Source organism: Physeter macrocephalus, chromosome 18, assembly GCF_002837175.3.
Source record: "Physeter macrocephalus isolate SW-GA chromosome 18, ASM283717v5, whole genome shotgun sequence".
NCBI classification, from domain to species: domain Eukaryota; kingdom Metazoa; phylum Chordata; class Mammalia; order Artiodactyla; family Physeteridae; genus Physeter; species Physeter macrocephalus.
Window position 1 is genome coordinate 17,105,736 of NC_041231.1, and position 26,970 is coordinate 17,132,705.

Here is a 26,970-nt window from a genome sequence, read left to right on the forward strand (position 1 = left end):
AAAAATGGGCAGAAGACCTAAATAGACATTTCTCCAAAGAAGATATACAGATTGCCAACAAACACATGAAAAGATGCTCAACATCACTAATCATTAGAGAAATGCAAAGCAAAACCACAATGAGGTATCACCTCACACCACTCAGAATGGCCATCATCAAAAAATCTAGAAACAATAAATGCTGGAGAGTGTGTGGAGAAAAGGGAACCCTCTTGCACTGTTGGTGGGAATGTAAATTGATACAGCCACTATGGAGAACAGTATGGAGGTTCCTTAAAAAACTAAAAATAGAACTACCATATGACCCAGCAATCCCACTACAGGGCATATACCCTGAGAAAACCGTAATTCAAAAAGAGTCATGTACCCCAATGTTCACTGTAGCACTATTTACAATAGCCAGGACATGGAAGCAACCTAAATGTTCATCGACAGATGAATGGATAAAGAAGATGTGGCACATATATACAATGGAATATTACTCAGCCATAAAAAGGAACAAAACTGAGTCATTTGTAGTAATATGGATGAACCTAGAGTCTGTCATACAGAGTGAAGTCAAAAAGAGAAAAACAAATATCATATATTAGTGTATACATACGGAATCTAGAAAAATGATACTGATGAACCTATTTGTAGGGCAGGAAAAGAGATGCAGATGTAGAGAATGAACTGTGGACACAGTGGGGGAAGGGGAGGGTGGGACGATTTGAGAGAGTAGCACTGACATATATACACTACCATTTTAAAAATAGATAGCTTGTAGGAAACTGCTGTATAGCACAGGGAGCTCAGCTCGGTGCTCTGTGACGACCTAGAGGGGTAGGACGGGGAGGGTGGAAGGGAGGCTCATGAGGGAGGGGATACAGGTACACATATAGCTGATTCACTCTGTTATACAGCAGAAACTAACACAACCTTGTAAAGCAAATATACTCCAATAAAAAAAAATGACACCTGTAGAACCCTGTTTTAAATTATGTTCATAATCTCAAATGTGTCTTATACGGAGGAAGGGTGTGACAGATGTCTACTGAATTGAATATATCAGGGATGTGATGTGGGAAGTTGGAGCTCGTGGAAGATTTGAGTGAGGGCTGGCTCCAAATAAACCAGTTAAGACGTTAGTGGGTTTTTTTTTCAAAGAAAGATCTTTTTATTTATTTCTACTATTTGGTTTTATTTTTAACATCTTTATTGGAGTATAATTGTTTACAATGGTGTGTTAGTTTCTGCTTTACAACAAAGTGAATCAGCTATACATATACATATGTCTCCGTATCTCTTCCATCTTGCATCTCCCTCCCTCCCACCCACCCTATCCCACCCCTCTAGGTGGTCACAAAGCACCGAGCTGATCTCCCTGATTTCTCCAGAGAAGATATACAGATTGCCAACAAACACATGAAAGAATACTCAACATCATTAATCATTAGAGAAATGCAAATCAAAACTACAATGAGATATCATCTCATACCGGTCAGAATGGCCATCATCAAGAGGTTAGTTTAACAGTTGCAAAGTCTATACAAGAGATAATAAGGGTAGAAACTAGGACAGGGGCAGAGGACTGACTGACAAAGAAACAATGAACGTGGGAGACAGCTAGAAGGATTTTATCAGGTGTTGCCTTTAGATTGGGGACCTTATTTTAAATACTTCCACATAAAAATTCAGTTCTCTTGCCAGCATATCCTGAGGCATAACCAATACTGTGAGCACATGAATAGAACAGGTGGCAGGTAGTCCCTGCCTGAATTTGGATATCACTTTAAATCCTGATCATAAAACAATATGACATAACTATACTGAGGTAGGAAAGGCCGGTGGCTGAGGGTTAAACTCATGGAGTCTCCACAGGACAGGGTCTGTGTACCATTACAGACATTTAAAAACAAATGTCTTTAAACGCTTCTGCAACTGCTCTTCAGAGGAACCCAAACCCATAACTATTTTATGCATGGCTCTAGGAGAGACAGACGGAAGGAATGGGGGCAAGTTCCAGGTCTGAACTGGAGAGCAGGATAAGCTCTGCCTATTTCCATGACTACACATGCAAAATTTAAACGATATAGTACTGCCAATAAGCAGGGCAACAGATTATATCTAGAGCAATGATGCTCAAGTTGCTTTGATGTTGTTTTGCCTCCAAGACAGGATTTCCATTATTATGGAGATGAAGTGCCTCTAATTATTGCAATAACATAATTGTTCCCCAGGGCAGAATTCCTAATAACAGAGCTGTATGCCTCTGCAGCCCTGTAAGAGATATCCTGAGGGCACGTTCCTCATTAAGAGCACATATATAGACAGCTGCCTCCAGAAGGGAAACAGAATGCCTGAAGCAATAAACTTTCCTTTCCATGCAAGGATTGCATCAGCCTTCTGGGCAAATACCTGCCATCACATTTGCTCTGCCTCCCAGACTGCCAGTGTCTTCAGACCAGAGTTTCATACCTTACAGACAACATGGAGTTTTGCTGCCCTGTGCTGGGATTTTCCTCCACGTTTTACATGCATTTCAACTCTTCCAAAGGCCTTTGGGAAGAGAGGCAAATTAGAGCCATGATCTAATTTCACCTTGGATGAAGACTTCAATGTCTCTAGACAAGACACATGTATTTTATTCCTGTGTGGGTTGAAGAGTCTCATAGGATGTTAGACTTGCTCTGATTATACCGTGGGGGTCAGGCAAACATAAACATATATTTCAGTCTGGGAAGGAATGCCTAAGAATATGGGTAGTCATACCATTTTATTGTCTTCAGAATGTGTCCACTGTGGCCTCAACATGCTTGCCCAAGGTGATGTTAAGGTTCCTAGGTCCAGCACTCATTTTTGAGCCATTATTTTGTCGGACCGCTTGGAAGCACCTTGCTCCTTCTGGAAACTTTCTGCTCCCTTGGTTTCTGTTTACTACGTTCTCCTCGTTGTTCCCCCACGTCTCTGAATTCCCACTCCAGTCCTCCCAGTGGGCTCTGCTTCCACCCATTCTTTGCATGTGGCCGTTCCTCAAGGTTCCTTCCTTTGACTCACAGGTGTTCTCATTCTACAAAACTCTCTGGATTCACTTCTCCACTCCATGGCTTCTTATCTACTGGTGACATCTAGGTCTCTGTCTTTACTCTTCTCAACTCAGACCCACAGCTCCTGTTAGACATTCATTCACTGAAAACTTACTCTATACCAGGCATTGTCCTAGATGCTAGTGTTACAGAATTGGACAAAACACAAAGGGCTCCATGTAACCATGATGGTCCCTCAAAGTAGAAGAGAGAGGCAGAAGAGGAGATTGAAGTGCTGTGTTGTGAGAACTCGACTGGACTGCACTTGACTTTGTTAGCTCTACACCATGTGCCAAGGAAGGCAGGTGACCTATAGAAAGCCAGACACCGAGTCTCCCCTAGAACCTCCAGGAGGAACACGTGACTTTAGCTCAAGAGGAACCATTTCAGACTTATGACCTCCAGGGCTGTATGATATTAAATTTGTATTGTTTAAGCCACACACACACACACACACACACACACACACACACACACACACAAACACACACACGTCTCTGTTTTCATGGAATTTACATTATGATTAAATGGAGGGTGGAGAAAACAGATAATAAAACAAAAAAGCAAGTATGCAGCATATTATATGGTGACAAGAACTATAGAAAATATAAAACATGGAAAGAGGACGGGGGCGGTGTTTACAATTTGAAATAGGTTAGTTGGGAAAACGCTTTGCTGAGAAGGTAGCACTGAATGGGAATTCCAATCTGAATGTGACATCGCCACTTACAGGCACCTCAGATTTAACATGTTAATACTAATGTCTTTATTTTCCCCTCTCAAACTTGTTTTTTCTGTACTCAGTATTGTGGTAAATGGCACTGCCATCTACCAGCTGCTCAAGTTAGAATCCTAGGAGTCATTTTCTTTTTTGCTGCCTTCTTTCAAAAATCTTTCTGCTTAAATTTAAATTCTACTCTTTAATAGCTCATCTATCTGTCTTCTCTCCTATACTCTCAGAAGACTGACATCATTGAAGTCCTTTTGATTTCCGTCCCAGCCGACTGCCTGCAACTGGTCTCTCTACCTGCCAAATCTTGTACTACTCTGATTCTTTCTCCATGTCACAGGCAGAGCAACCTTTCTGCAGCACGTGTATGACTGTGCACTCCCTTGCATAAAATCCTTCAATTCTCTCCCAGAGTTCAAGTCTAAACTCTACAGACATAAAATTCAAAGCTTCCACAATCTCTTGTTGGCCTACATTTTCCATTGTTCCATCTTAATATATCACCTTTATAACATACACCCTAGGATTATTGAAAAACATATTGCTATTTTGCTACTGGGCCCCCTGCACTGTTCTAAGAGCATCTTTTTTTAAAGTAAATTTATTTATTTATTTATTTATTTTTGGCTGTGTTGCGTCTCTGTTGCTGCATGCGGGCTTTCTCCAGTTGTGGCGAGTGGGGCTGCTCTTCGCTGCGGTGCGCAGGCTTCTCATTGTGGTGGCTTCTCTTGTTGCAGAGCACGGGCTCTAGGCGTGCGGGCTTCAGTAGTTGTGGCACGTGGGCTCAGTAGTTGTGGCTCGGGGGCTCTAGAGTGCAGGCTCAGTAGTTGTGGCGCACGGGCTTAGTTGCTCCATGGCATGTGGGATCTTCCCAGACTAGGGCTCGAACCTGTGTCCTCTGCATTGCCAGGTTGATTCTTAACCACTGAGCCACCAGGGAAGTCCTCTAAGAGCATCTTGAGGGCTGGGTTTATGTCTCCGCTTTCTCTCTGTCCTCAGTGCCAAGCAAAGGGCTTAGCATGTGGCAAGCATCCAATGAATGTTTCGTTCATTGATCAAAATTTGTGTCGGCTAGTTTGACAGAATAGTTCTGCTGCTGTTCTGAAACCATGCCTGTGACATGCAGGCTGTAAGTTTCAGATTCTTTTTGGAAACATTCAGCAGCATATCTCTACTTAGTTATTATCCATTAGCTTGATGTAATGTATTAGCCTAATGTCTAAAAGGAAGCAGAGAAATTCTCAAGGATGAGTAAGAATAAGAAATCATTATCACACATTGTTAACTAGAGTAACATTTCACTCATTTCTTCAGCTTCAGTGAGAAATAAAATATTTTCTCTACGTGAATTTTCCAGACAACTAGATTTACCCCTTTAAGCATTAAGTTAATTTTTAAAAATAATCACTGGGAGGGAGTGGTCTTTCTATGATGTACACTCACCTGCCTTACTAATCTAAGCTCACTGAAGATAATTCTTCCTCTTTAGGAACATAATAAAACAATAATTGTCATTGTTTGCTACAGACATAAAGAAAGGTATTTATTCCCTTATTAATACTGTTTTAATTCCGAATGGCAGATTTAATTCTGGCTTTCAGAAAGACATTGAAAGAAATGCTTAAGACAGTGAGAGGATGCCATATAAGGTCATATGAAGATGATCAGGGACATTTGGGCTTGGAAAAGAATTGAAAGAGGACTTGAGAATAGCTTGTTAGAATATAAGGGGAAGAGGGGTGGTGGAAAAGAATTAGATTGTTTAGTATAATTTCAGAGTGGAAATTACAAGGATACTGGTTATAAAGAAATAATCTAACAATTAGTTAGGTCTCCATATTAGACGTAACCAGGGAAGGTGAGGGTCCAGCAATTGTGGGGATCCCTGTCCTGGAACGGAGGCTAGGCTCCATGACTAGAGTAGGAATTTGACATTACTGCCTGCCTAGCATCCATTTATTCTTTTTCTGGTTGCAGGACCCTACATTTCTTTGGAGAAACCCCTGTCCCATTCTCAGTCCATGATGTCTGAGGTGGCGCTTCTCCAAGTGCCTCGTAGGATAAGCACACGATCATGTGCTTCTAATCAGTGCATCACACCCCCCTGAATGTTACTGGTGCAGGGAAGATCACTGACCAAGGCAGGTTTATTCAATTTCATGAACACCTATTCTGGAACTGTTAGAAGAGAGGGCAAGCATGGTGCTGCTGGCAGCCATCCTACCACCAGGAGAGGACAACCCATCAGAAAATGGAGCCAACAAAGAGGAAGGCACTGGTGAGAGATGAAGAGAGCCATCCAGTCCTGATGTCACCGTGTAAGCACCTGAACCTGGTCACACCTCAAGTCACAGCCCATCCCTGGTCTTCTCAAATGTGGAGCCAATGAATTCCCTTTTGTACTGAAGCCAGCTCTGAGCTGGGTTTCTGTCACTTGCAATCAAGAGTCCATCCAGGTTGGTTTAATGGCTCCCTATAATTCTAGGAGCCTAGGTTTTTATTAATGATTCTGTTATTTCTATATTTTGATGTTTTTGTTTGTAACAGATCAACTTCAACCTCATCTGCCTCAAGTGCCTTCTGTCTAGAAACTAAAAGTAAACAAAATTATCAACTTTATTCAGTTAGTTGGCTTAACTGCTCAATTAATCCAAATGATGCCACTGCTTTGGTGGCAACTCCTGAGAAGTAAAGTACTTGCACCTTTGTGACAAGTCATCCCTGTTTTAAATGTCTGCTATTGTCTACACTCTGATCGCTGGATAAATATACAAGAAAACAAGAAATGATTTATGTTTATGGCTATTCTGCCTACACAATAGCAAAGCTATAAAAATTGAAGATTCAATCTTTCATTTAGATGATTGGTTTAATATAGATAAGGCCAGTGTAAATATGATTTAAGTTTCTAAAGCCTTGAAAAACCAAAGTAAGGACATACAAACATATTTTAAAAATTGCTCACATGTTAACATTAAATCACTATTTTTGAATCCATACCCACTGAAATAACTATAATACCACCATACAAGATCAAAATGTAAACACTTAAAAATGTTGCTTCTTATACTTTTATTGTAAACTCTTCTGTAGGCAGCTGATTAGTTAAATTAGTTAAAAATCACTTAAGTAGCATTTGGCAAAGTCAAAACATAAGCTCTAGGGAGAACATTAATAAAAAGTGATGCTTGATCACAAATTTTGTTCCACTGAAATTTGGTTTATATTGATATTTTGTAATAGAGATGAATAATCTTTTATTCAAATGTTAAAGGCCATCATTAAAAAGTCTACAAGAAACAAATGTTGGAGAGAGTGTGGAGAAAAGGGAACCCTCTTGCACTGTTGGGAATGTAAATCGGTGCAGCCACTATGAAAAACATTACGGAAGTTCCTCCAAAAACCAAAAATAGAGTTGCCATATGATCCAGCAATCCCACTCCTGGGCATATACCCAGACAAAACTATAATTCGAAAAGATACACGCACCCCCTATGTTCATAGCAGCACACAATAAATAACCAAGACATGGAAACAACCTAAATGTCCGTTGACAGAAAAACGGATAAAGAAGACATGGTACATATATACAATGAAATACTAATCAGCCATAAAAAAAGAATGAAATAATGCTATTTGCAGCAACAAGGATGGACCTAGAGATTATTATACTAAGTGAAGTAAGTCAGAAAGAGAAAGACAAATACCAAATGATATCACTTATATGTGAAATCTAAAAATATGATACAAACCAACATATCCATGAAACAAAAACAGACTCAGACATAGAGAACGGACTTGTGGTTGCCAAGGGGGAGGGGAGAGTGGGGGAAGGATGGATTGGGAGTATGGGATTAGCAGATGCAATCTATTATATACAGGATAGATAAACAACAAGGTCCTACTGTATAGCACAGGGAACTATGTTCAACATCCTGTGATAAACCATAATGGAAAAGAATATGAAAAAGAATATATATATATACGTATAACTGAGTCGCTCTGCTGTACAGCAGAAATTAACACAACATTGTAAATCAACAACACTTCAATAAAATTTTCAAAAATCTTTCATTCAAATGTTAAAGGTTTGCCTTTTGATTCTTAGGATTCCACATCTCAAAAAAGAATTAGGGCTAACAAGTCAGTATATTAGAAAGTATTACTCAACTCTGGACACAGTCAAAGAATTTTTCCTTTTGTGTTGTTCTAACAATATCAATCCTTTCCTAAACTAGGAATTCTAAACTTTTTCACTTCTAAATTCTACATATTACTGCTTTTGTCCACTTATCCACTTAATTATGCTTCTCCTTTATCAGAAAAAAATAGAGGAAAATGGTGGAATTTCTTCTCTGCCAGTGAAAAAATAATGGTAATATCTTTCTTATTTTTCACACTTTTCAGAAATTGCAGGATGTTCAGCTGAGATTATGTCTTTCTCGTAACTTAAAAACCAGCAGCCCATGGAGTAAAGTTGGTCCATGGATGTGTGGCCCATATTGTACTAACATTAAAATTTTAAAAAGGTGCTGATAATTAAAAATTAAGATAGTTGAAATTAAATTCCTAATTTCTAGTTTCCTTTGAAAAATGAGATGGTGGGGAGGCAATGGACCTGCATCTCCAGTTGGTGGCAAAAATATGCTAGAATTGAGTGGCAGGTGTCTCCCTTGGATGGGGCACACACTGAAGTCCCCACCATTCCCCTTTAAATTACACCTGGCCAGCTTTTGGATTCATTTACATTAGGGAAATCAACCTATCTGTTTAATACATTGTGAGCGAGGTAGCAGGGAGAAATAAAACTGTGAGAACACAGCACCCATGGAGAGAAAAAGTGCTAATACTGATAGTTTGGGTCATGCCTGGTGACACTGGAGGTGGAGGTGATAAATACCAAGACTTGAGTAATGATGGGGAGTTCCCTCGCTTTAAAGATACCTTTAGTGCCACATAAATGTTGAAGCAATATTTGAACCCCATTAATCAAGTCAGAAGAAAAAACAAAAATTTGAGAGAGATAAGCTTTGTGGTAAGCTAAGTGGTAGAAACAGTCAGTTAAGTTCACTTATTAAAAATAATTCTTGATATTGATATATCATTTTCCCAAAGTTAATTTAATCAACTTATAGCAATGATTAAGTTATAGCAGTGGTAAACAATCATTAATACTGTTCAAAATGTTAGGCTGTCCCTTTTCTTCTAGGCACATAGTAAGACTATATTTCCCTGCTGGGTTGAATTTGGGCAGAGCCATGTGACTTGTTTTGGCCATTGAAACATGAGTGAATAAGAAGTGTTTCACTTCTGGGCAGAAGCTTTAAGAGCCCATGCATGTTTAGCCACCCTCTTTTCCTTCTGCAATTCGAATGTTCCAGAGAGTGCTATTCTACCAGCCTACGCTTTAGAGGGCAGCAAAGCCCCCAGCAGATCCCTGGTGCGGGTGCAGTGTGGATGAGAAATTTCCTTTTGTTGTTTTAAGACACTGCAGGCTGCTTGTGACAGTAGCAAAGCTTATTTGCCTCTCCTGGATTTTGATCTACCATGTTGCTCGAGCTTCATTCATTCACGGTTTTTGACACGTCTATCTCTTAACCATATTATTAAAAATTGTTTTCTTTATATCATGGTTATATTAAAACTTTAAAAATGCAGCCTTAATCTAAGGAATACATGTGGTACATAAAATAAGAAACCGTGCTCTCAAGTTCCAACTTTGGCTCCAGATTTAAATGCCATGCCAATAATTTGTAAACTATACTGCTTCCTTGATATGATAGAAATCAGAGAGAGATGTATATTACAAATTTAATATATGTGAATACAACATCTATAAACCATATCAGATTTGTTTGCAAAAATCATTAATAAGGACAGCATCATCAGTGCAATGATCTACTTTGCATATGCAAATCCAAAGGTGTACAGGTATAAAGTTGATACATACACATTTTTACAGCCTTCCCCAACTGCATCTTTAACTACTTGACCTTTAGCATCCATGAAAATCGTCATGTATAGAGCTGGTAAATGTGATCTGATGTGTGACATGGACTCATGCGCAATTATCATTTTCCAACAGATTACGGAAAGGGGCAGGGGATATATTTTATGGAGGTGACGGCCAAGAAAAGGTCTTAAGAAATACCTGCCACCTGTCACAATGTGACCTAAAACCCCAACAACCCCTGTAATTACACTGTATAAACAACATGCTTTCTAAACGTAATTCCCTTACAATAGGAAACACAGGTGACGAGTTTAGATATCAGAAAGAAAAAAAAAACCTTTTCAAAAAAAGTTTCTTTTTGGAACTCTGTTTCACAAAGACATGATTAAAATGATCAAAACCATCCTATTTGAGAATGAGTTTTGGAATTAGAGACATTTAGCTCCAAAACAGGAGAGACTAACAAGAGACATACTAGCCACTGCCAAATATCTGAGAGGTTGTCATCGCAAAGAAGAACTGGATTTACTTGTTTATACAAAAAGGAGGTAGGATGGAGAAAAGTGGGCAAACCTACAAATAAATTTTAGGCTAAAATTAAGAAAGATTATTTCTAGTTGCTCATCTTTGAGCAGCTCCAACAGCCTTCAAGGGGGATCATGTGACCACTCTGTGCAGGAAGGGCTTTCTAGAATCTTAATATCAAGAAGGATTATAAAGACAAACTAATTTACCACCCTTTTCCAAAGCTTCGGTTCTTTGATTAACAGTTAGTTCACGAACAGCAGAGAGTAAATTCTTCCCTCTAGGACTATTAATAACAGACCTATAAATTATTGCAGGTTAATCAAATATTAAAAATATTTCAAGATAATACCTTTCATTTTCTCTTAATATGTCTCTTCCTTTCTTCCAGGTGTAGACAGGTTTCGGAGAGGCTTTCGGCTTACACTCAATGACAACTTCACCTCCCACTTTGACAAGAGTTACTCTTTTTAAGAGGGTTCTTGAAAAATCAGGGCCCACAGCTGGAAGAGAATATAGAAAATAGAATAATTAATTATTATGGAAGAAAAAACCCACTAGATCATCTTTATAGCTTTTTTCTTTCTGTAATGGACTTATTGCTGTCTTGGGCATCAAAGGGAGGATGCTACATTTTTTTCTGAAGTAAAGGGAGTAGCACTGGAAGTTTTGATAGATTATGAAAAGTTGAGCTGTAATTTGTATATGGTAAAATATACCCGTTTTAAGTGCATACAGCTTGATGCATCTGGTATACTCCAACATGAAGATCAAAATATAGAACATTCTATCACCTTATTGAGTGATTCTTTAAAAAAATATTATTCCATGTTCAAATGAAGATAAATTTAAAAATTTCAGGGACGCAAAAGGGAGAGACAAAACAAAAACCCATAAGGTATTTTTCTGATTGTGTAGACTAAAGCTTCCCTTCATTGATAGTTACCACCTCTGCTCTTTTCCATAGCACTCTGTGCATGTCTCCATCAGAAGATGTGCTGAAATGTCTATAGCATCACCATCTGTAAAGCTTCTCCTTAAAATCAATGACTTTGTTCATCTTTCCACTACGACTGCCAAATGCAATGCTTGGTTCTTGCTGGATAAATTGTGACTTGCTCTTACGAAACTCTATTCCATCCTCACTGCCAGTATTCTAAAAATTCATTCACGTTGACACCAAATATGTAGCTATGGGGATATAATATTAAATAATTCTTTCTTTCCTAAAACAAAAGATATATATCTGTATCCTTACAGAAATGTAGAAGGGGCCTTTCTGAAACATCTCTATTTTCTTCTGCATTAATTGAATTAACATGTTTTAGGATATGTTGTGAGCACAGATTCATCTCCCGGAATCTTAATTTTATCATATTTAAAATCCCTAACTCACTGCCATTTGACCTGATGGAATTTAAGATTTCGTACCATGCTGAATGTGAAATTTAAATGCTAACCACATATTACTTAAAAGAGGACAGGTAGTGAGTGTGTATGTATGTAGGTGGGGAGGACTGGGGTCAGTTTTTTTAAATGTACCCAAACCGTAAGCTGGTGATTAAAAAAAATAAAAGCAGGCTTCAGCAGAAGCAAGGTAAACCTTTATCAAGTGCTTTTGTCATGGAAATACTTTCAGTGTCTAGAAAGAAAGAAAGATGGAAAGGTTACTTTTTAATGGGGTGATGCAATGTATAAATGGGGCTGGTTTTACTATGTGAAGATTAAACTAAATAAATGAATCTAGCAGGCAATTGATACTTCAATCTGTGCTCCTTGGATTCATGAGGGGAATCTATAATTCAAAGAGTAATTCCATAATGATAAATGAAATTAATAAGTAGAGCGCAAGTATAAATGTTTTTGCTATAATTAGATGAATGCATTCCTTGTATGATCTGCAAAATCACATAATAAAAATTACAGCGTTCTGAAAAAGATAAGGTCAGGACAGACGTACTCGATATTTATGTACCAGGAATACTAACAAAAACAATAATCATTCTAGGAAATATGTTAGCATGACTAAAAAGACAGATTAAATTCCTAACAGATAAATACTACAAAAAATACAGGACTTCAGTGTGTGTGTCTGTGTGTGTGTGTGTGTGTGTGTGTATGAAGACAGCTTGATGAAACAAGGAAGCTGGAAGAGAGAAGAGTTGAGATTGGTAAAGTATAAAACAAGTACGAAGTGCAGAAGAGAACCACGCTCTGAACATCGCTATGTTAGAGTCCGTGACCAAACTCAGTCAAGAGGAAAATGTGGGCTGAATGGGAGTCACGGTCAATGTGCTTTCTGCCTTGGCTAGCTGTGTTGACCTGAGTTAGTGGGCCTTGTTCTCGGTTGCTGGAACTAGTGACATACATGGACAAAGCCAGCATCTGCTATACTGACCTCATTTCCCCATTTGCCATTCCCACACATGCTAATTTTCAACCCAGAAAAGTTACTTTTTTTTTTTCTTTTTGGCCTCACCGCATGGCATGTGGGATCTTAGTTCCCTGACCATAGATGGAATCCGTGCCCCCTGCAGTGGAAGCACGGAGTCTTAACCACTGGACTGCCAGGGAAGTCCCACAGAAAGGTTCTTTCATCAGAAGAGACTCACTCCCATCTTATAGAAACACCTGAACTGACACATTAATGTAAAAAAAAAAAAAATCAAGTTTCTAGAAGATTTTTAAAAAGGGTACTGTGTGAAATAGAGTTACAAATCTGTAACATATAAAAATCCCTTGTTAAAACTATATCTTCCTACACACATTTTTATCACTTTAGGCAGACATTTTTCATCTGCTCAACAGGAATTCTGCAGTTGCATTTGAAATGAGTTACATAAATCAAACCATGCACAGCACAAGGGTGTATTTGTCAAAAAACTATGTATTGCGTTTACGCTTTGAAATAGCATGATATCAGCCACACAGAAGGCAGAAAACACACATTCCAGTGTCAAAAGAATTTGTACTGTACTATGTATGTGCATATTATCTTTTGGATATCCTAGAGATAAGACTGCCTTTGAATGTCTTTCACTAATAAAAATGGAATTATAAATTTAAATCTTTTCTCTTTGTCTACTTTGTTTGCTTAATTTATTTCTAGTGTTATCTAACTCTGCAAATCTATCAGTTGCCACCATAAACTGCAATGCTTCCTAGGGCAAAATTGTTAGACCTTCATCTGTTTTTGAATACTTGACCCATTAATGGGTGTCTTAATACTCTGCTATTTTGTGACCATCTTTCACACTTGAGAGTGAGATACCCTAAAGCTTGTGGGATGATGCACTTTCATGTCTGTACCTTATATTTATTTTGATTACCAACCAGGAGAGTTAGTAATCAGGAGAGGAGAGGCTTGAAGGTAAAATAAAAGAACCCTGTTAATTTGACATTCACAGAGAATCAGCTTTTAAAAGTTATTGGTAAGGTCCCAATAGGGCACTGCTAGAATCCAACCTTTGCTGGCACTGGAAAAAGTGAGTGCACTTTGAAGGTGAGATTTCAGTGGGTTCCTAGTACTTCAGAAAAGATAAAACCAATTGTCAAATTACCCACTTGAGTCTGAGAGTAGCACCAATCCTGGGAGATCCTCTTTTGCTAAATCTAATACACTTCGAGGACAATATTTCTTACATGGACGACTAGGGGGCACTGCTCACCCAGTGTTGGAATAAGCCACACTACAGGACCTCTTCCCTGTGGGAAATCAACTTTTTATTATTTATCAATGATCTTTAATTCATTAACATTACATTACCTAGGAGAAGCATCATCCGGCTGAGAGAAGCCTTCTATGCAATTCTCAACTGTTTGTTTCTACTTAATTAAATGGTTCTTGGTCACATGTCAAGGGTATTTTAAGTGGCCAACAGAACCCTTGAAAACTGAAGTTGTGCCTTAGGATCATTTCTCAAGAGAGATAGTAAGAACGATAACTCCTTAATGGGATGCGCAGTGGCAGTCCCATCTGGGAAATACATGGGTGTGATGTGTTACTCTATTGTTGAAGGGGAAAGGATAATTATGTGTGCCTGTTCTATCATAGTCTGTAGACACAATACTGGGAACACTGCCAGTTGATGGAGACTATTAAGGATGGCTCTTTTAGAAGTTCAGAATTTCATATTATTTTAACTTTTATTATCTTTATTACCTCGTCATTCCATAAAAATAAATCCAGAGTACATATATTCATTCAAGTATTTCCACCACTGAAGAGATAGTGCTGGTATCAGATACTAAAACCCCAAACTTCTCCTGGGTGCTGGGTAGGTAACTAGAAACCTGGCTATACTGGAAATATTCTTCTTTCTAGGTCCATCATTTCAGAATGGCTGATGCAAAATCAGCCTCTCTGATTTGGGATGATATTCACAAGGAGACTGTCAAGAAATGCTGAAGTAAGAGTTTTCTGTTCTAACATCAACATAATGTGTTCCTTCTAAGTCTCTAATACTCTGCCCTTCTGGTTTTGGTCTAATTCACTGAATGTCCCGTTTCCCCAGGGCTCCTCCTACCATGGTAGCTCTTGTTTATGGACTCCTGATCTTTTGGGAAAGTTATTATAAAACCAAACAAATAATATTTACAGTCACAAGGTTGCTTTGCAGATTAAATAAAATACATGTATTGTACATAAAGTACTTAGTTCAATATTTTCCCAGAGTAAGTCCTTTATACCAACTCTTCCCCTCTGCTATTTCTACTATCACCACCACCATTTTTAGAGCATTTTAAGCTGAAAAGCTTAAAGAAATATAGTTTTGTTTGAAAACAGAAAAAAACATTTTTAGTTTGAAATAATTATAGATTCATAGGAAGTTGCAAAGATAATACAGAGAGGTCCTGTGTATCCTTTACTCAGTTTCTCTCAGTGGTTACAGCTTATGTGAGCATAGTACAACATCAAAACAAGGAAATTGATCATGGGTACAGGGTGTAGAGTTCTATGTTATTTTATGAAATACTTCGATGTTTGTACTGTCCACTGAAATAAAGATACAGAAAACGCTTCCACCACCACAAAGACCTCTCTCATGCTACCCTTTTAGAGGTACATCCAACCCCCTCCTGTCTGTCCTCCCTATGCCTAGAATCCACCAATCTGTTCTGCAACTCTATAGTTTTGAGAATATATATATATATATATATATATATATATATATATATATATATATATATAAAATCATACATTATGTGATCTTATGGGATTTCTTTTTTTCAGTCAGCATAATGCTCTTGAGATCCACCCAGGTTGTTAGGTGAGTTCCTTTCTACTGCTGAATAGTCATATCTTATATCTTACCCATCCTGGTATGGATGAGAAATTCATCTTTACTGTTGGCATTTCAGGCACTATGATAACTGACAAATGATTTTAAGCACAGGAACCATTTCAGGATCTTTCAACACTTTCTCTGTCAACAAGTAGGATGCAGATTAGCCCTTTTTTCTTTTTCTAAAGGTTTGAAAGCCAAAAATTAATTGTGTAGACATAGGTGGAATCTTTCTTATTCGAAGAAAAAAGATTTTAAAGCCATTTTAGAACATCATTTCTTATACAATAATTAACACGTTGATTGAAAATCATTCTTACATATTTTAAAAGCTTTAGCTGCTAAACCCCTATTAACCTCCCTTGAGCTACCCTATCTGTATGACAATCATAAGACAGTATGCGTTTTTAAATATCTGGAAGCACTCGACCTTGCTATATCAGTCCAAATTAGTGACATTCCATTATACTTGGCACAATGTCCTAAACACTCACACATATTTGCGTCCTTGGTTAAACAAGTACTGTATGGCGGTACAATGCCACATTTGATTATGAGTAACTTTGTCATGAGATCGAAATCTTTGTTGAATTTTATTTATTGAAAAAAAAATTTTTTTTGCTGTGTTGGGTCTGCTGCTGCGCGCGGGCTTTTTTCTCCAGTTGCGGCGAGCAGGGGCTACTCTTCATTGTGGTGCGCAGGCTTCTCATTGCAGTGGCTTCTCTTGCTGTGGAGCACGGGCTCTAGGCGCGTGGGCTCAGTAGTTGTGGCACGTGGGCTTAGCTGCTCTGCAGCATGTGGGATCCTCCCAGACCAGGCCACGAACCTGTGTCCCCTGCACTGGCAGGCGGATTCTTAACCACTGCGCCAGCAGGGAAGCCCCTATTTGTTGACTTAACAGAAGAGAGTAATTAGACTGTGAGAATTCTGGAATTCCAGTGGTTAAGAAATGGTAGTACTTGTTATTAGCAATTATTAGCTCATCAGTTCCTTGAAGCCAGAGACTATGAATTATGGATCTTGGACTTAGCACAGTCCTTGGTACGAAGTAGATGTTCGATCAGTATGTGCTGAATTAATGTGTGCTGTAGGAGAAAACTCAGGAATTCAGTTCCAAACAGGAAATTCCCTTCTCATGATGCTTTGGCTGGATATCACAGCCCTTTCTTTTACCCAAGTGGGGTTGTAGATGGCTTCTTGAACTTCCTGGCTTGTGTACAGGATACTCTGTCCTCTCTGGACCTCAGTCAAATGAAGCAGAATCACCCAAGAAACAATCTGGGCTGTTGATACGGTTGTCCCTTGGCATCTGCTATCCACACGGAGACTGGCTCCAGGACCCTGAAGGTACCAAAATCTGCAGATACTATAGTCCCTCATTTGAATAGCATAGTGTAATGAATACAGCCAGCTCCCCATAACTGGCGGATGCAGAGTGCTGGCTGTATTCTCACACCACGTGAACTGGTGTGATGGTAGATGTTCAACAACTGGCTCTCCAAGCAAAACAAAACACCAAAGAACTTGGTTTTCGGTGCTTGCCAATTTCTGTGGTCTAAATACTCCCATTAAGGCCGAGTTCAGGCTACCAACAAGAAGTCACTGAACGCTGAACTGAGGAGGATACATCAACTCAGCTCCTGCCAATATGAACTAGCTCCGGCACATAATATCCTTTCCCTGTTTCCCTAAAGCACATACTTAGGGGAAGGGTACAGGGCAAGTGGGCCCTGGGAGTTCAGCTCTCTCCAGATTTGGGCCTTTCTCTGAGGCAACACACGACTGTCTCCCCTTTCCTCCCTGGTACTCCCAGACAACCCAGTGGTGAGAAGACAGGAACTTCAGTTCTCTTCCAATTCCTTTGATTGGTTCACTGTTTAAAGAATCTGTATCCCGACACTTCGTGAGTGACAATAACACAGCAGTTTTTTTGTTTTTTGTGTTTTTTTTTGTGGTACGCGGGCCTCTCACTGCTGTGGCCTCTCCCGTCGCGGAGCAGAGGCTCCGGACGCGCAGGCTCAGCGGCCATGGCTCACGGGCCCAGCCGCTCAGCGGCATGTGGGATCCTCCTGGACCGGGGCACGAACCCGTGTCCCCTGCATCGGCGCCGCCCAGCGGCATGTGGGATCCTCCTGGACCGGGGCACGAACCCGTGTCCCCTGCATCGGCAGGCGGACTCTCAACCACTGCGCCACCAGGGAAGCCCCAACACAGCAGTTTTAAGGGCTTCAGCTACACGTGCCCTGACCTAGACATGCGGGTTCAAGAGAAACATACTGCAATGTGGACAAGCGATGTTTCTATAGCTCAGCAGTGACTGATCTCTTGCGTATCACGTTCCTTCAATAAGGCACTTAACTGAAGGAGTTTTTTGCTTTGTTTTTTTGTTTGTTGCTTTTTTTTTTTTTTTGCCTTTGTGCTATGCTTATTTTCAACCACATTCAAAAGGCTTTATTAAAAGCAACGTGCCTCATACTAAGTACAAATGAATTTCTTCAGGAGCCTAGAAGAGCCAATGTCTGTTCATGTTGGGGAAAAAAAAAGCTGGAATGTTGTTGGTACAAACGTTCTGTTTCTAGAAGAAATTGTCTCACATGATTAATAGAGCTTTTGTGCATACTAGGTTCAATCATGGAAGCATGGATTAATGGGAAGTAGCGTGGTCATACCGACAAATCACTATTTCTCCCTCCAACTCCTACTTGCTTTTACAAGTTAGCTACTCCGCTGGGATGGCTTAAGACTGGATAACAAAGGGTTCTATAGAGCAGATCTTAGTTGGGGCACCTAAATTTAACTGATCATAAGAATCACTTGGAGGTCCTCCTCAACTCCACCCACCATGAAAGGGGACCTGAGAATTTAAATTTTACTCTTTCTGCCACTAAAACGGTGACCCTCAGAGAAGAAGCATTGGTGATCACCTGGGAGCTTGTTAAAAATGCAGACTCTCAGGCCCCACCCGAGATCTGAAATCAGAATCTGAATTTAACAAGATCCCCAAGTAGTTTAAAAATGCATCAAGGTTTGAAACTCACTGCTAAATCTTTGTGAACACCAATTCTAACACTCCCTGCATCAGGCTACTAAAAGAGAATCAATTTGCTGCCAGAAAGTAGTGGAGAGAAAAAATATTTCATTGATTTATTTATTCAGTAACTCACAGACACTTGCAGCAGATAATGGTAAAAGACATAAAGTAATAAATACATTTAAAATATGGCTGATGTCAAACATAGGAAAGGTAGGAAACTATATTACTAGACTTAGTACAATAAAGTGAGCTACTTTGAAGCCAAAACAGACAAGTCAACGTGATGGGCAGAGAGGGAAAAAGAATATATTTCTTTCTAACTAATAGAAAACAAATAAAAACAAAAAACCAAACCAAACCAAACCATAAAATTTTTTAGAAGACAAACTTTCCTCCTGATTCTACACCTTAACAATTTATTGGAAATCCCTTTATGTAAAGGACTAAGGACTTTGGAATGGATAATGCCTTCAGAGCACTTTTACAGAAAACTCAGACTTCGCTGGAAGGATAGTACATCCGGCCCTCAGTATCCATAGCTTCCGAAATCTACAGTGGGTTGAATCCAACAACACTGAATTTGCAGACACAGTGGGCCAACAGTACATGGGACTGAGACTCAGTGATGCCTTGGGCTGCATTCCTGAATTATATTTTAAACTCTAACTCACTGAAGGCATTTCTATGGGGGAAATGACATAAGGATTTGTCATAATATTTATCCTTCAGATTTCAAAGTCTCCCTTCAGTTGGCTTTAAGCCACTGAAGGGAGACGCCAAGAACATCTAAGTATAAACCTCACATGGCAGCCAAAGTCACTCTGTGGGCCTAATGCTAACTCACCATCTTGGTAAAACGGGGCCTTTAAGACATGGCTGGAATCTCTGATGCTCGATATTTCTCTGCTGCAGAAGGACTTCAGTTTCAGAGTCCTGATCCAAATCAGAAGGTTTGCCAGGTGGACCATATTCAACTTAAACAAACAAACAAACAACAACAACAACAAAAACCCCTCTGTTCAGTCTAGATTTCCTATCTTAGGATCGTGGTTTTCCAAGCGCAGTGTTGGACCGGCAGCATCAGCATCACCTGGGAACTTGTTAGAACTACGCATCCGCAGGCCCCACCCCAGAACTGCCGTGTCAGAAACTCTGCAGGTAGCGCTCAGCAATCTGTGTTTTTAACAAGTCCTCCAAGTGATTCTGATGCGTGGTAAAGTTTGAGAATCAACACCATGGGAAAACTTAATTACCTTCTGATCTGGTCAATTACAGCAGGAGTTCCCAAACTGTGCTGTCCTCTGGAATCACACCTGAGCGGCTTTAAGGAATAAAGGGCCCCGGGGTCCCAGGCCCAGGGATTGAATTAGTTGGTAGGGAGGATGGTAGAGTATTGGGCTCTTAAAGAACTCCCCAGATGACTGTCACATGCAGCACAATTTGAGAACCACCAAAATGGGGTTTTCTGGTGACTGTGCAGCTGTCTACATCATAAGCTTCTGGTATGGATACTAGTTAAAAACGGCAACAAACAACCAAACAAAACACATCTTGCTCTATTGCTACACTTTTAGATTTGCAAGAAGTTTTCCCATGTGACCTCTTTTAGTTTCCACAGTGAGGAGTGGCACCCTCATTATACTGATAAATGTAGGCTTAGCAACTTGTTAAAAGATACCAAATCTGCATTTGAGACCCCAGTGCATAGCTCCCCCTCTTCGTGACGAGTTATGCAAAGCTCCTGCCTAGATGACATTTGGGTAAGAAAGGCGTCCGTCCTCTCATTGGATGCTGATCACACTCAGCACATTTGATTATTTTGTAATCTGGCTCAACGACGCAGTTGAGAAATCAGACTCAGATGCAGATGAGCACTTGTGGAAGTCCCTGTGAAATAACTTTCAGTTTAGCCTTAATGTTTTTCTAATTTGTGAGCCAATCATTTGGACAAACGCCAAATTAACCAGATAATCGCTCAAGCCTGCACCTCACTTTCATTGGACCATCAGTTCCTTGATGGCATTGGAATGTCCTGCCAGGGTCTGATGTTCTCCACCATACGGGCCAGGAGAATCCCCACGGTCCCGAACCATCAGACGGAAACTCCTCAGGGTGAAGCTACTTCTATCCCTTATACTGCCTTCTCAAAGTCAGGTCACATTCAAGACCACTTGAATGTGAAGACACCCGCTTGCTCTTTGGGATAGTTCATCCCATTTCAAAATCAAAGATACTCTAGTGACACTGCTGGTTATGACCCAGGTAAACTGGACCCAGTACCCAAGCATCTTGCTCTAGCAAATCACTTGTCTTCTGTACAGAATTGTTGGTACCCTCACTCAGATTCTTTCTTCTGGCCCCAGCTGCTGCGAGCATTGGTTGCCTACCACCTCCAGCTGCCCCCTTCTCTGGGAAATTGACTGGAGGGTTTTCCTCCATCTGCCCTGATATTGCTACCACCACCTAAAGGGCAGTCCAATGAATAACGGATACAGAGATTTTTCTAAAAGGCCAGCCTCCTAACCTCAGGTGGGAATAGCTCTGAGATGCAGTTTATACTCTAGACATCCCCGTCCAGGATGAGATATAGGTGAGACTTCACCTGAGACCATGGCCCTGCTCAGCTGCCCTCCATCCCCTCCCTAGCTTGCTTTCTTTCTCTTCCAGGTTTTTCCCAGAGGACACCCCTCCAGTGACTCGTAGGTACCTGAATCCCTACCTCTGCTTTTGAGGGCTCAGGCATCCTCTATCTTTACCACACGATCTATACAGAATGACATTAGTATTCTGTCGGAGCAGCACAGAAAATTTCAAGTTTAGCAATTCAGTCAGCATTCCCTATACCAAAATGATCATCTACCTAAGTGGACGCAAACATTAAACATGAATAGAAATATTTCATTAGAAAAGTTACTTTTAAATCAATAAAATACCTAGTTTGGTTTTTTTAATTATATTTTTTATAAAAGACTCATATCTCCCCAAGATTATAAGAGTCTATTCACTCTAACTCCAACACGCCTTCACGAGTGGAGAGAGAGATGTGATGACGGTGTGATCCAGGGGATTGTGTAGCACCCCAGGGATGCTCACGAGCATATGTCACACGAGTGAATCTCATCCATGACCGAGGCTAACACAGGAGAAAAAGTCTGGGAACCGTTGCCCTGAGGAAAAATAAACTATCAATTGCAATAGGTCAGTCACAAACAAGGACATTTCTATCTGATGTACTCATAACCAGGCCTACTCTAATATACTGACCTCAAGGTAAAAGTCTCTCTAAGGCATTCACCCACCCGGTGAGTAAATCACCCAGCACCTAGGTTAATTATTTAGTAGTTTCAATCCATTAATTATAGATACGTTACATATACATTAAATACCCAGCCAGAACACATAAAACAAGACCCAGGGAAAAGCCTATTAAATATATGCTTCCTAACCATCTCTTATTCATGACTTCAGGGCTATTACCCAGCATGAAAGGGAATCTCCTCTCTAGCATTGGAGGATGCTGAAATTTGATCGATAGCTGGAACCAACCTCCATTTTTTCTTCCTCATACTGAAGTATCTTGTTTTCATTTTGTTTCTTTGTTCAATTCAATCTCTCTAAGATTCTAATACAGGTAATAACTACTCAGTTATTTGATCCATAAGAGTCAAACTATTACCATTCGACAAGAAACAAAGTGACTTGTGAAACACAATCGTATTAGAGCTTATCCAAGTTAACCAATATTAATTTATGTGTATTTTTAAACAGTCAAATGTCTTCTCCCTCCTTCACTTCAGATGGACTCTAGGATTCATCCATTCAATACTTAACTGCCCTTCAAGTCACTTGGACTATACTAGCATGATTTTTTTTTGGGGGGGGGGGCAGGAAAAATGGGATATTAAAGAGGGAACTTCTAAACTTGTTGTTTAAGATCCTCTAAAATTGGCCATTAATTACTTTTTCCATCTTTCTCTTTCAAGTTTAAAGTTTGCCTGTACGCTTTATGTATTTGAATCAAAAATTCTGAAAAACATTCAGGATTCTTCTCTATGGGCAAGAAACTATCCAGATGTTTTATAACTTTGAACCTTTGTTTAGGCCATTTCACTCTATTCTGCAATGTTCCTGGTCCTTTTCTTTTTTTTTTTTTTGCCTGTACAAAAATTATTTTTCAAAGCTCACCTGACTAGCCCAGTCCATTAGCTAAACTCTTTCCTGAATTTCTGGAAGACTTACTATTTTCACCACTTGCTTGGCCTGTATCACGTACTGACATGCCTTACCGTTCTCATACTCAACAAGGTTGAAATCAGGGGTTAAATAACCTCTCAGGCATTTTTATCTTATCTTTACTGATCTTGCTTGCTGATCTCAAGGGACTTAAGAAAGGACTCAGATCAAGAATTCATTTGGAATTAGTTTCAACTGGAAATGATTTGAAATAAACCTCTGAATGTAAGAGCTGAAGCAGTGATTACCACCTCACAGGCCTTGAACCCTGGGTAGGGGGAAGGGAAAGGATCTGGTGAGGATCTTGGGATTATATAAATGTAAACCATAACATACATATATAGAGATATAGATATGGATATATAGAGATGGATGTATACACACATACACATCTCTACATACTGTTATGTTCAGCTGTGGGTACGTGCTCTTGATAAAAATCATTTAACAGCCTTTCTCACTTTTGGCTCTGCTTTTGGGACTTTAGTCATCCTCTATCTTTATCCCATGACTATGTCCCATGATTTCCAGTCATCTGTTAGTGTCAAATTTTCTCATTTTAACTAAGGGACCTACAAAATCTTTTAAACTTATCACGGCGTCCCCAGACTTAGCAATTGGCCAGCACTCACTTAGAAGGTTTCAGGACTATGTGATTCATTTCTTAGGCCACACCCCCTCAGTTTTAGCTGTTCTTCTAACCAGCTGACATAGTGTTTAATAGAGAACACACTTCTTTCTGCAGAACATCCGAAGCAATCTACCTTCGTGAACTGCGTTCCACAAGAATCGGCTCTAACTACCAATAATCAGAGCCCATTTGGCCACAGTGGGATCATTGTACTTGTCCTGGAGGAAGTTGGAATTATTGTTCTCAATATTTATAGGGTGGGAGATACGTGTGTTTAGGTCATCCTTACAGCAGGCTAAGCCAAGCTGATGATGACTCCGGGAGAAAAGAATACTCCTAGACCTCTTTGAGAAAGACCGCAGCCTCGTGAACTCTCACAAATTCTTGTCTTTGATGGGATGTTGGTTCAAGTAAAGAATTTGGTGAGAAAAACAATTATGGAAGCTTTTCCATCCGTTTTTACCTTGCAGAGGGTGGAAGACATTCAGCTCGGCAGCAGCTACTTACGCATGTCAGATCTACATGCCAGGCACCAAGAAGTGCTTTACAGAAGGGCAAGTCAGGGAAAATTATCAGGGCTTATGGAATCAGCTCCCTCTGTGTGCTGCCTTTCTCTTATATATAATCTTTCTATTAGGTTCTCTCTAAGAAGAACTGCTGCTTAGATATTTAAGATAAATTCTGAAGTCACAGTCAAGATTTTTCTACAAGACAAATGCAAGTTGATGGCCTGGAGTTCTTGTTTCCTTGTTTTTTTCTTTTTTTTTTTTTAATGCCCATAGGTTTGTTAAATCACTTAACTTGTGTTTTCAATGATTTACTTGACTCTTTAATTCATTTTTTTTAACAGTCTCTCAACTCCTTCATCACTTAGTACAGTCGTTCATCCTTACATTCATTCATTATTTATTGAGCACATACTTTGTGCTTCAACATTGTGTTAAGTCCTGAGGATTAAATGATGAGTTAAACCAAATATGGTCCATGACATCATGGGGAAGTTAAAGGGCGGTTAGAGAAAAAGACAGAAAAATCACATAAGCAAATGTAAAATGAAACAGTAGCATGATATATGAAGAGGCGACAGAAGAGCGCTCTAGGCAGAGGAAACAGTGTGGACCAGGGACCTGTGGAGGAAGGGAGGGTGGTGAACATGCAGCAGAGAGAGCTCATCACTGCTGAAGAGCAGAAGGAAAGGGGCACATGGTGAAAAATGGAGCGGGAGGGGCAGAGACCACCAGTGCACATAGCCTGGAAAATTCAGAGGTGAAAGACAAGATGCACTTTGCTGGCTGTTCAAATACACCTTTCCACACCAAGTCCGCTCTTCCTCTCTCCAAGCCCAATCAGAGTGATAGCAACAGACGCCAAAGCATTTCATAAACTTCACTCAATTTAGAAGAGGGGTTGATAGAGGAATAAAAATGAGCGCCAAGGGAACTGCATCACCCATCGGAAGCATCAGGAGAAGCTGATTTAGAAAGTGGTCTCTTCTTACTGCTTGCAGAAGGCATTCCTTGTTTCTCGAGCCATATCTTCGGTCTAAAGATTTCTTCACCCCTTTTTCTTGGATTGAACGTTTATGTTTGGCAGACGACATGGTAGTTTAGTGATTTTAAGAGTTTTTACTTTTTTTCTTCCCAGTATAAAGACTCACCTATAACACTAAGCTCTGCGCTGGAAAAGATAACTCCATGTTTATTTTCTGCCACACACTGATACATGCCAGCATCTGAGAGGTTCACTATTGTTATGTTGAGTGTTCCTTGCTCGATATGAATTCTATCCTGTGAAAGAAAAGAGGAACACAAAACAATGACCTTCTACAACTGAGACCTTAAGGCAATTTTGCTGCATGTTATATCAAAGGGGCTTAATGGGAAGAAAATAGCTATCACATAAGCAATTTACATACCACGATCTATTTATCTGTCAACTAAATTTGTGGCAGGTCAGATGCTAAATGGAACAACCCGTACATCAGTTGGTAAATGGAATTTAAATTGTAGCACTCTCTTGAGCTCTCATTGATTTAACAGTGAAACCATTCAGATTAATATCCCCTCTAAATAGATGAACTTGAAATTTAAAATGCTTTTTTTTCCTCCAAGGCTTTATGCTAACTGTGCGTGAGGAGTGGGAAATACAAGTAAGTTTACCGTTTAGAGTAGTTAAAACACTCAGATTATGATCAGGCAACACTTTGAAGGTTAACAGGATTGTAATCTTCTTGGATGAAGCAAAGACAAATATTTAATGTCAGCCGAAATTCACTAAGAAAAAGAGTAGGTATTAATAATTTAATGTTCCCTTACTCAACTGCTATCGGTGGCTCGATCTAAGCTTAGGACCATCTGCTGGTAGCCAATCTGAAGAAAGCAAAGTTAGTGTATGGACCAACAGACCATCCTCATTCATCAGCCTGAGGCTACGTAACTGGAGGGGTCCATTTTTATAGGATCTCCTCTTCTCCAGAAGACCTGCCATTTAAGAAAGTAAAATATATAAAGACATACTACTGGTTTTCTGTTTGCCCCAGGGTCGTGATTTAGTTGGGTGGACCCCGTATTAGGCTTTGATCAAATCTAAGCATCCATGTTCTCTCACATTAAATAAGGGGAAGAAAATGCCAGTTACCTGGGTACTTACACTCTAGCGATTTGAGTTTGGCTTTTAGAATTGAGAGAATCATGGGACCAAAAAGAGTCCAGCAGTGACAGGCAGAGGTGTGGCTGGCAGGGTGTGGACTAGGCTCATCACACCAGCCCGTCTCTGGGGCCGCACACACCACACTGACGTCCTGGCCAGCGCTCAGAGCAGTTGCTCTTCTCTGGGGGCTGACGGGGGAGGAAACCTGAGCACAAAAAACTGGCTCTCAACTTGGGGCCTGAGGAAAATGTCAAATTTCAGCGAACATTTGACTTCAGTAGGAAAATACATAAGGAAAATTAAACTAGACACAATTGTTCCTCATTCTAGGGTCCCACCTTCACTTATTTTTATGGGCATTATTCCTTCAGTTATCTCTTTGAGCATCCTTAACAGACTTATTCTGATTTCTGTCTTAGACTGTTCTACAGGTTGGTTATCTTTCTAAAAAAATTTTTTTTGTATATGGTTTGGAATATTGGTGTGCAGGCTTGTTTTGAAAAGGAGTTATTTTTGTCTGTCTTTTCCCCTCTATTTAGCAGTTTTGTGGTTGCCTCCACCTCAACCCCTGGGCCGCTGGTCCAGAAGCAGAACTACTCACGGCTTCTCTCAGGTCCTGATCTGGGAGGACGGCGGGACTACTGCAATTCCCGCCCAGGGCCAGTAGGGGGCATAACCTGGTACCTTCTACCTCTCTTACGTCACAGTGTCCTATTAAGCCAGGCAGCAGTTTCTTTGCTTTTGCACTTAAGCCTTAGCTACAAGGATATTGTATCCTTGTCTCCAGAGAGGATTTTTTTATACCTGAGCTCTCAGCTACTACTGCCTGCTTCAGGGCCTATAGGCTGGTGCCTCTGGCCTCACT

The 26,970-nt window shown here is 40.0% G+C and overlaps 1 protein-coding gene across 1 annotated transcript in view; it reads right to left on the bottom strand.

Annotated features, from left to right (window-relative positions):
• The window catches only part of CNTN4 (contactin 4), a 522,574-nt gene that overhangs the window by 133,013 nt on the left and 362,591 nt on the right, over positions 1 to 26,970 (bottom strand). The window contains exons 9-10 of the mRNA XM_055079827.1: positions 25,114 to 25,243; positions 10,626 to 10,776 (exon numbers count right to left, since the gene is read on the bottom strand). Coding sequence (XP_054935802.1) covers positions 10,626 to 10,776; positions 25,114 to 25,243 — 281 coding nt within the window. The remainder of the gene's footprint in view (positions 1 to 10,625; positions 10,777 to 25,113; positions 25,244 to 26,970) is intronic.